Source organism: Hydra vulgaris, chromosome 02, assembly GCF_038396675.1.
Source record: "Hydra vulgaris chromosome 02, alternate assembly HydraT2T_AEP".
Taxonomy (NCBI): domain Eukaryota; kingdom Metazoa; phylum Cnidaria; class Hydrozoa; order Anthoathecata; family Hydridae; genus Hydra; species Hydra vulgaris.
The window spans coordinates 55,033,370-55,045,000 of record NC_088921.1 but is presented as its reverse complement, the minus strand read 5'-3'; the positions used below and the strand labels follow the sequence as shown (position 1 = coordinate 55,045,000).

The following is an 11,631-nucleotide window of genomic DNA, read 5'->3' as shown; positions in this document are numbered from 1 at the left end:
TATACTTCACTATGCCCAAGTCAGTCTATATATGTAAACTCAGTTAAGCCTATTTCTAAATGGATGCATCGAAGCCTATTCCTAAATATACACTTCGAAGCAGCTTTAAACTTAAACTTAAAAAATTATTAATAAATAAAAATTAATAATATTTGTTAGTAAACACTAGTAATGGGTAAGCAGGCCTTTTTACTGCTTTGTTTTAAATAAAAAATACTTAGCGTATTAGTTAAATGTGGATTTGATGTTATAAAGTTTTCTATCTTTAATTTTTTTTAAGGACATAAACTACAGCAATATAATAAACTACCGCAAAACAAGTTCAATTGAGAAATTAACATTAATATGTAAATATATTATGGAATGTATATTTTTAATATAACATAACTAAATAAATATTACATTTAATATTTAATCTAAACTTATTTCTTTCTTGACATTTGTTTAATAAACTAAAATGATTCATTTTTTTTAATTTTTATTTCATAAATTTGCAATTGCGGCTTTGTAACTAATTTTTTTTTCTTTTCAAAAAGTAAGATAAAAAAAATAACTTATTGCAAAAATAACTGTATTACTTTAACAGCAATTGTTTTAGGTTTCCAAGTGCCATTTATTAAAAAAGTAAAGTACAAACAGTTAAGTACACACAATAAAGTAAAATACACAGTAAAGTTAACATACACAGTAAAGAAACATACACAAACACACAATAAAGAAAATATAATGCAAATTTATGAAATGTTGTGCATAACTCTTTTAATTTAAGTCTTTTGTCAATGGTTCAACAGTTGTGTGGTTAGGATGGATTTTCATAAAGATATTTTTCTCATTTAAATATGACATTCTGGAAGTATTTAAGCAATTTTTTACAAGTAAACACCCTTTTTAAAATTAATCTATTGTTAGGACTACCACCCAAATTCAAGCTTTTCCTACCCAAGCCTATAATTAAATTATATACAATACAAATCAATTATATTGCTCACCTTTTATGGTGTGTTGATATCTTAACTTATACAGATGTTTAGCTGCTCCAATAACATCTTCTCTCAATAGTTCTAATTCATGCTGAAGAGCACATTTACTTAATCTCTAAATAAATAAAAAATTCTCATAAAAACAATTTGAATTAAAAAAACATGACTTCAAGGTTAATTTTTAGATCAGGTTTTTAGATATAATTATAAACAATTTATACAAATTTTGTACTCTATGCATATCATTATAGATATAATATAGCAAGGAAAGTTTCTTACTTATAATGCAAAAATGCCAAGTGAAACATCAGTGAAGAAAGCAATAAAGAATTCAACAATAGGTTTAATAAAGAGGAGTGCAAAAAAAAAAAAATTTGTAATTTTTTTAACGTAATCTTTTTTTAAACCCACAAGATACTTAAGCATTGTTAGAAATCAGTGTCGCTCTTTCAAAAATTTTATTGTTTGATAAGCAACTTTGATTACAGTCAGTTTTTATGATAGGTATGGATTTGTTAATATTAGAAAGATTTGAGAGATTATAATTAATACATAAAAGTGTTTGAACTAAAATTGATATACACTGAGGCATATTCGTTTAGACACATCAATTTTTTTCTCTTTATCTTAATTTTTTTCTATGTATTGTCAACTGATATGCATGCAAGTTATTATCAAAATAATTGTTGTGTTGTGGGCTAATAAAAACCACAAAAAAATTTTTTAATTGATAAAGTGTAATTTGATCTTTTGCTCTGCCAGTATCATTTTTATTGCATTTTACGAAATGCCTAAAGGAAAGTATTTGACAGATGCTGAAAAAATACAAATTAATTTATATCGTGGCTCAGAAATCTCACCAGCACTTTCTATACGAGAAATAGCGAGGAAAATTGGAAGATCTGACTATGTTGTACGAAACTACATTGCAAAAGGTGACAATTACGGTGTAAAAAAAGCAACAAACGGCAACAAAGTATTAACAAATCGGCAAATTAATCGAATTCGCTTCGAAGCAACCAAAAATAAATTGAATGCAACAAATAAGGGATAAATTATTATTGCCTGTCACCAATAAACATGTTGCACATATTCTACGTACAACACCAAACGTAAAGTGGAAGAAACCATACCAAAAACCAATGTTAAAAAAACACCATAAAATTGCTAGATTACAGTTTGCTAAAAACCATATGCATTGGATATATCAGTGGCAAAACCTAATATTTTCAGATGAAAAAAAGTTCAATTTAGATGGTCCGGACTCTTACAGTTGTTATTGGCATGATCTAATAGGAATAAATGACCCACAAACAAAACGAAATTATGGAGGAGGAAGTTTAATGGTTTGGGGCGGATTTTCTTATTCAGGAAAATTGACTCTGTGTTGTGGTTTACATAAAATGAACTCAATAAAGTATACAGAAATGTTGGACTAGTGGTTTACATAAAATGAACTCAATAAAGTATACAGAAATGTTGGACTAGTGGAGTCAACGACTAGTGGAGTCAATGAAAGGCAGAATTTTTGAGATGATCCAGTGTAATGGAGGACAAACGCATTACTAATTTCCATCTTTTAATGTCAAAAATATGACTGCGTTAATAGATATATTCCAATTAAAAAATGTACTTTTGTATATCAAACATACTCTCATGTTAATAAAGACACAATGAAAAAATTTTTTGTGATTTTTATTAGCCCACAACACAACAATTATTTTGATAATAACTTGCATGCATATCAGTTGACAATGCATAGAAAAAAATTAAGATAAAGAGAAAAAAATTGATGCGTCTAAACGAATATGCCTCAGTGTATAAAGGGTGGGTTGGAAAGTATAATTGTATGATTAAAGGTGACATCAACATGATAACTTTTGTTTGTTTTTATTGTTAGTTTTAATTCTTCTTAAAAATTAACTAAGGTTTAAATTCAAGGTTTTTAATGACTCAACTCAATTTAGGTAAATTAGTCTTATGAAAACTAACCATTATCTCTATATGCATCAAAATTAACCCTAACAACACCACTAGTGTTGCTGTACTCACCTCAGCACAGCCACCTTGTCCATCTTTTGGAGTTTAATTTTGTTTTTATTACAATCTTCTGACATGTGGTTGTTTAAAACAAAAAATTTAAAATAAGTACCCTCCTTAACTGAACATCCCCTTTGCTTATTCTATACAGAGTAAAAAAGCCAAATAACTTGTGTAAAATCTTTTTTAAATATTTCAACATAAAGTAATGATTTTTTAAATTGGTTTATAATTTCTTACATTTTTTTTTGTAATTCCAGTTTAAATATATTAACTTATCAATATATAGTATTATCAGCAAAATCATCTTGGGAATCTTTTATTATAGTAAATGTGCTATTCATTGCAAGGCACTTTGCTTGTTCACTCAAATTCAATTCATTCTACCAAATTCTAATTAACCTTTCACACTAATTACTTATTTATTAATTTTTTGCAATTTATCAACCCTTTTTTAAGTAATTATGTTTATTTTTATATTTTCTACAAAAAAAAAAAAACTTACTAAAAATTAAAGCAAAAATATTATTTACTTTTTCATTCAGTGAACAGTTTCTTAATTTTATACATATAAAGGTAATTACATAATTACCTTTGTCTTTGAATGATTGAGATCCATAAGTGCCAAATGAATCAATGAAGAAGCTCTCATATAATAGATAACTAAGACGACCCAGTTTGGATCAAATATCATATCACGACTTGAAATGGTTTGTGGAAAGAACTTGTCCTATAATTATAAAAGAGTAAAACTAAAAACACACTTTTTTATCAATAAAAAAATTAATAGATATTTTACATTTTATGAACTAATATATTTACTGTATCTCACTTTACTATATAAAATATATTAACCTTTTTTGAAAGAAAATTTGAAAAATCATTTTTGATTTTTAAGTCTTTTCCTTTTTCTAAAAATCCTGAAATTGCTTCCACCTCATCTTGTATTTCACTAAAAAAACGCAAAGTGTATTTTAAGCAGATACAAATAGTTTTGAAATAAAAATAGTTAATAAACAACATGTGACTGTAGGAGACAATCAACTGTTAAATGTTAAAAATAACTAATTACTGTGAAAAATGTAAGAGTTATCAATACTGTCAACCAGGGTGACTTCGGACTGCAGGGTGACTCCGGACAGAGCATTACTTATTAATCTATTTCAGTTTCTTTTAGCAATGGCGCGAAACTACAAACATAAACAAAACTTAAAAGTGTTGTATGGAACAAGCTCTAAAGATATAAAAAAAGTTATAGAAGATCACAGAAAAGGCATGAGTATTTGGAAAGCTGCTGATAAGCACAAAGTCAAAAAATCAACATTGCATGATCACATTAGAAAACTCACTTTAAAGAAGGTTGGAGGCCAGACAATTATAAACAAAGCAGATGAGGTACTCGTTGCTCAAATGCTAGAAGCTGTTGCCGATTGGGGTTTTCCTATTGGAAGATTAAAAGTTAGAATGACTTTTAATTTCCTTAAAAATCATAATGGGTCAAACAGTTTCAATTTGCAGATACCTGGAAATGACTGGTTAAATTCTTTTATGAAACGAAACAATATTTCTTGCAGAAATGCTTCTAACATTAAACAATCATGATCAAAGTTAGGAATAGAAATGATAATTAATTTTTTTAATGAATCAAACACGCCCTCTTGTATGTTAATGAGTAGACACGACAAACCTTGTTGTGTCTACTTATTAACATATAAGAGAGCGTGTTGGATTTCCTTTCCCTCCTCTCTTCTTCCAACTAAATTTTTTTAAATCAATCTATCTTTATATATTGTGTGTATATATATATATATATATATATATATATATATATATATATATATATATATATAGATATATTATTTTATATATTGTATATATATATATATGTATATATATTATTTTATATATTGTATATATATATATATATATATATATATATATATATATATATAAAAGTTTAATTTTGTTGTGAGCATATATTCAGCAAGAGTGCTCGATGAATGATATTAGAGCTATATAATTGATTTTTTGACAAGAAAATAACTAAATAAAATAAACAAAACAAAAACAAAAACAAAACAAACATAAACAAAAAAATAAACAATAATTAAACATCAAGCGAATCTGCTGGAAAACATTTTTTTATTTAAACAAAATGAAAGAGAACCAGTCATTAACAAATAAAACTTTTGGGTTCAAAACGAATAACACACCACCCCAGTGCAAAGAATTAGAAAATTTTGAAAACGATTTACTCAACTTAATAAACCTTATAAAGTTTAAAAAAGTACACAGCGAATTTCAGAATAAATTAAAAAGAGACATTAAATATAAAAAGCAACCCGAACGTGTTATTATATACGTTTTATTTATCAAATTTCCATTCAGGAACACATTAAACTTCTTAACGAAAATATCACAAAAGCGTATAAAAAAGCCCCACAGAAACTTGAAAACTCTATTAACCTCGAAGCTAAAAATATCGCAAACACACTCAACGTAAGCAAACAAATAAAAGTAATCGCTAGGTCTGAAACTTTTATTACACTAAAAGACCGCAAAGAATCATTCCAAAACAATAAACCCTGTCGTCTATTGAACCCAAAAAATACCTTGATACTATAAATAAAAAAATAAGAACTGTATTAAGTTTAAACCAATAGAAAAATATCACTGATGCAATCAAATGGTTTGAAAATATACCAGATAAACAACATTGCGTTTTTATTCAATTTGACATTGACGATTTTTACCCCACTATTACATCAGAAATACTAAGTAATGCAATACGGTTTGCAAAAAAACACACAAGTATTAGCGAAGAGAACATCAGAGTCATTAAACATTGTAGAAAGTCTTTGCTATTTTTTAAAAACCAAACATGGAAGAAAAGCTTAGCACTTGACTGCTTTGATGTCACAATGGGTTGTTTTGACGGTGCAGAAGTTTGTGAACTGATGGGCCTATATATATTAGACTCACTATCTAAGACAATAAATAAAGAAGACGTTGGACTATATCGTGACGATGGTCTGATGGTACTTCGTAAAAAAACTGGATCACAAATTGATAGAATACGAAAAAACATAATTAGAGTTATAAAAACGATTGGTTTTAAAATAGAGATCCAAACTAACCTACCCGCAGTCAACTTCTTAGATGTATCCTTTAACATAGAAAAAAGCTCCTACCAACCTTTTAAAAAACCAAATGAATATCTACGTTACATCCACCCTGATTCCAACCATCCTTCGCAAATAATAAAGCAAATCCCCATCTCTATCAATAACAGATTATCACAAAATTTCTTGAATGAAAAAACATTTAATTTATCTATACCAGAATACGAAGATGAATTAAGAAGAAATGGCTTCACTAATTTTTATTTAAAATATAACCCCCAAAAAAAAGGTAAAAAGACAAGAAAAAGAAATATAATATGGTTTAACCCCTCTTTCAGTAAAAGTGTTTCTACCAATGTCGGACATATCTTCCTAAACTTAATCTACTAACACTTTCCAACATCCCCCCTCCCCTCCTAAGTAAACTATTCAATCGAAACACCATCAAATTGAGTTACAGCTGCACGAAAAATATTAAAAGTATAATAAAAAGCCACAACAAGAAAATTAGTTCAGAAAGACCAAAAGAATACCCACCCTGCAATCGCATAAAGAAAGAAAACTGCCCTATTATAGGAAAATGTAGAGCTTCTAATGTTATTTATAAATGTATAGTATCCCCCCCCCCCCCCTAACACCCCAGAAAAAGTATATATTGGCCTAGCAGAAATTGAATGGAAGAAAAGATGGGCTAACCACAAACACTCATTCACAAATAAAAAGATGAAAAATTCAACCACTCTTTCAAAGTATATATGGCAGATAAAAGAAAACTTAAAAATAACACCAAAATTAACTTGGTCAATAATTAAACAAGTCCCCGCCTACAGCAACGTAACAAAAGAATGCTTGCTTTGCCTTCATGAAAAACTTTGCACAATATCATACAAAGGAACGCAAAAATTATTAAATAAAAAAACAGAAATTATTTTTAAGTGCCGTGTCACGAAAACAAGTTCTTGCTTGACAACCACGACCCCAAAGATTAATAAACCGCTCGCAAATAGTTATAGTTTTATAATTGTTTTTGAACGCCAGGATGTTTATTGAGTATATTTTTTAACGAAAAAAGCAATGTATTTTTTACCTGATGATTGCTAAACGCATGAAACTTTTAGTTTCATGCGTACCTAAAAATCATATAGTTATTTTTATTTAATCTTAAAGATAACGCGGGATTTCTTTGACATGATGGTAACATTGACATGTGCTAGATCAGTGGCATCGCTTGGGTTGGTGTCACCCAGTGCGGCAAAGCTTTGGTGTCAACCCTCTAGACATTCACTAACAGGGCCGACAACACGGGTTTCGAATTTCTGGAAAAAAAATTAGTCCTTTAGGAAAAATTAGGGGCATACTGTCATACTCATTTTGATATCACCCCTCAGTGTCAGGTCGCGATGGTGTAACCGGGTGCGGCCCGCACCCATCGCACCCCTAATGACGCTACTATGTCACATTAAATGTATCTACCCGTCATCCGTTTATTGTTGTTTAACAAACGTTGTATCTAGATATTAAGTGAACAAATATAACTATTTTTATCTGCATAATAGCAAGTATAAATAACAATATACGGCGGGCAAAAGTTAAACTAATTTCTAGTTTTTTTGTTGCTTAAAAACTTTAGTTATAAGATAGGTAAACCAAACTAAAAAAATTATTCTAAATTTGTTTTAATGATGTTTTTTTTTAAATACTAAGCATTTAAAAAACTTTCGTGGCATTTTATTTTTAAAGCACATTTCAGCTTTAGCAGGAATGCTTGACCCCACGGGTCAAGAATTACGCAAAAGTTGGCGGATTGTTTTATAACTGATGAATCTTTCACGATTACATGAAATGGAATTAAATAAAGCATACTCTAAATTATAAAAGTAAATTTAAAAAAAAATGTGTCAATACATCAAATGTTAACAGATCTATAAACCGACACTTGCAAAAAGAAAAAATCCACATCTAATAATGTTGCATAATACTGGTAAAAACAAAACATAATAACCTGAAGATGTAAAAAATATCTCGTTGTTTTAGAAATTATACACAACACCAAAATGTCTGTCGAAAAAAGTCCAGTAAAAAATTACAACGTTGGGAGATATTGTTGGAGTCAGATATTTAGTCATTAATGTATTGTAGAGCTTAATAGTTTGACAATTCTTTGAAAAAAAGTTTTTTATTATAAATTACCATTTTTTAAATTAAAAAAACATAAAAAAGTTGTTAATTACAAATTAACAAATTTTTTAATTTTTAATAATTTCGAAATTATTGATAAAAAATCATTATATTCATATATATATATATATATATATATATATATATATATATATATATATATATATATATATATATATATATATATATATATATATATATATATATATATATATATATATATATATATATATATATATATATCAGACTATGTGATAAAAATATGTTTTCTTTACAATATTTTTTAATGAACAAAATTACTCTACAAAGTTGCGATTTTTTTTTGCAAAAATCAATATAACTTATCTTATCACCAACGACAAACCAGATGCTATTTTAACTTCAATCCAACATTTAACGTTGGAATAATGTTACGCAATTTTAATAAACGTTGGAAAAATGTTGAGCAACTTAAGCTCGATCTTATTCCAACTTTGATCGATGCTAAATCAACGCTGTTAACGTCAGAATAACAATAAACAATGTAACAATGATGTCACTTAAACGTTTTTCAGTGTTTATCCGTTATTAATTTATGTTAGAATAAAATCGAGCAACGCTAGAATGTTTTTATTCCAACGATAGTTAATGTTAATTTATCTTTTACTAATATTTAAATAACATCAAACAACATAAGAAATTTTTTGTCGTTTTTTTGTCGAAATCACAACGTTGGCTGACATTAGAAAATCTGACGTCGTCCACCACCATTGCATTTCCAACGTTAATATAACCTAAAAAACAAGGTTATTTAACGTTGGTGTGTCCAATGGGTTATATATTCAAATAAAAAGTATCATTAGTGTAACCTATATTATTACAATGTTAACGTAATCAATGTGATTACAACGTTGTATTTCCAATAAAGTATAACGTCAGTGTAAACAATATTCTTACAATGTTATATTTAGTTAGTCGACGCCACCCAGCATGGGATTTGGTTTGAAGATGAAGCAGTATCATCTATGTTTTTTTACGTTTAACTGCCCTACCTTCGATTAATGCTTTTAAGTGCAAATATTTCTGTTTTCAACTAATAAAAATTGTTTCAAATTTCATTTTTCGTTTCATTATCCATATAAAAATCTCATTTTTTGGCTCAAAAGCAGCTCACTGCTTTTGGGCTAAAAATCCTGTCAATCGGTGATAAATTCACCAAATCCAAGGTCACCTTTGTTAGTGTCTTCTTTACCTCTTGTCCTGCTTTTCTAATGACATTACGTTTACACGTATCCATGTGTACATTACCTCGTTTTTTGTTTTTTTTAGATTTATCATCAGAACCACTTTCGCTCTGCGTTTTTTTTAACCAAATAATCATAAAACTCCAATTTAAAACACTGTTGTAAATTGCGTCTTCAAGCTACAAGTGAGCAATAAGAGTTGAGTATTTGAAATAATTACTTTATGTGTTACTTCGAAGAACGTTTTAAAACCTCTAAGGAATAAGTAACGGTTTCGAATTTCATAAAAATAGAGAAATTATTTATAAATAAGAAGATTTGCAGTCAGATGGCTATACAATAATAAAGCCTTTACGCAATTTAATTTAACTAGACGGTTTTTGCAATAAATAAAAATTTTAACACAAAATACAAGTAATTGATATGCTTGAAACTTTACGTGTTTCTGCTAAAAACAGAGTGAATAAAGTAACCGGTCATAATCTATAATAATAAAGTTTTTAAAAAAATGAACTTTGAATGCCAATTGACGGGTTTCTGATATAAACGATTCAACAATTAGATTTTTTGAAATACTTCAAGCCTTCAAAATTATTATTTCGCAAAATTAGTGTTTTTTCGCTCGATGCTTAAACGAGTTAAATGATTTTACTTTAAATTTTTGAAAATGACGTCCTAAAGTAGGTCCTCAATAAATACTCTATTTACTTATTTAACTATTTTGGAATTTTCAAGAACTTAATTCATTTGTTCCTTGGAAATACTTTTCATTAGTATTTTTTCAAATTTTAAAATAAAACTACATGGAGTGAGAATTTCAATTACGTTTATACATGAAAATTAGGTGTTGGTAACTGTTTAAGTTATAAACATTCTCATTTCCATTTCTCTTATTAGGGTTTTAGTATGCCCTCTTCATATTTTTCCCGTATATAATTTTACATGCATGTTTTTGCTCACTAAGTTTTGTTGGTTGTATACTACCCCATATTGGCATAATTGTTTGTTTTGTTGGTTGTATACTACCCTATATTGGCATAATTGTTGGTTTTGTTGGTTGTATACTACCCCATATAATATTGGCATAATTTTTAAAAGAATAAAATAAAGAAAAGTATATTAGTTTTAAATAAAGTGAAAATACTAATTAATGGCTAGTAATTTCAAATAATTATTTTGGAACAATGAGTAACCAAGAAAATTATTGAAAGTAATCGCTAACCTAATTAATAGCTAACCTGATAACTGTAGAAGTAAAATTTAATGGAAGAATGACGTCTTCTGTAAAACTTTTCACTTGCTCTTATATTGATGAAGGTTCACTTGAAAACCAATTAACAAGATCGTCTTCTTCCCTAATGTCACTTAAAAAAGGTTTGTTTGACAGCTTAATAACTTGGACTATCTTTTGATAAGTCGTAAAGTTATCATCGCTATTTTTTGCAGGCTCTACGGTTGGAGCAAGAATAAAATAAAATAAGTATAAAATTATAAAATTCATTTTGTAATATTCTTCTGTCTCTTTTTTATAATTATATTTCTGTTTGCAGCATTTTCTATCGTTTTATAGCTTAACTTATCCACTCTTGATCAGTTTGTGTAGACACAAATCTAGTTTCTAACACGTGTTTAGAACTCGTTCGCTTGTAACCCGACATGGCGTTTGACCCGTGTAAATCTCGTAACTAGTTTCGTTTTTAGTCCGTGTTAAAATTCATTAGAAACACTTTCGGTTCCAGTTTCTCTAACTCAAATAGCTTGGTACGCAACAAAGAATGAATAAATTTCTACAGCATTTGTTTAAATAAATGAAGAGAGACTCTGAATAAGGCTCAATTGAGTTTCATTAATATTTTAATTTTTTCCTAAAGATCTAGTAGATTTCACGTGTTCAAAAAAAGAAAAAATCACGTAATATGAACGATAATGGTTAAATATTACTACAAAACATATACAGTAATAATAACAATAGTTATACGGTCTATTACAATAGTTATACGGTCTATCACAATATGACAACATTGAAATGGAGTTACAATACGAAATACAAACCGCATTGCTATCACGCAATATATTGATAATGTATAA

General features: G+C 28.1%; 1 protein-coding gene across 2 annotated transcripts in view; it reads right to left on the bottom strand.

Moving 5' to 3' along the window:
* The window catches only part of LOC100215266 (uncharacterized), a 16,737-nt gene extending 5,844 nt beyond the window's left edge, over window positions 1-10,893 (bottom strand). Inside the window, exons 1-6 of one of the 2 annotated variants that reach the window (XM_065791411.1) lie at window positions 4,543-4,803; window positions 4,370-4,461; window positions 4,093-4,210; window positions 3,876-3,972; window positions 3,613-3,750; window positions 990-1,095 (exon numbers count right to left, since the gene is read on the bottom strand). In XM_065791411.1, the coding sequence (XP_065647483.1) occupies window positions 990-1,095; window positions 3,613-3,714 (208 nt within the window). In that variant the 5' untranslated portion in view covers window positions 3,715-3,750; window positions 3,876-3,972; window positions 4,093-4,210; window positions 4,370-4,461; window positions 4,543-4,803. Of the gene's footprint in view, window positions 1-989; window positions 1,096-3,612; window positions 3,751-3,875; window positions 3,973-4,092; window positions 4,211-4,369; window positions 4,462-4,542; window positions 4,804-10,781 lie in introns of those variants that run through there. The other variant, XM_065791410.1, reaches the window with a different exon arrangement.
* Window positions 10,894-11,631: the final 738 nt, after the last annotated feature.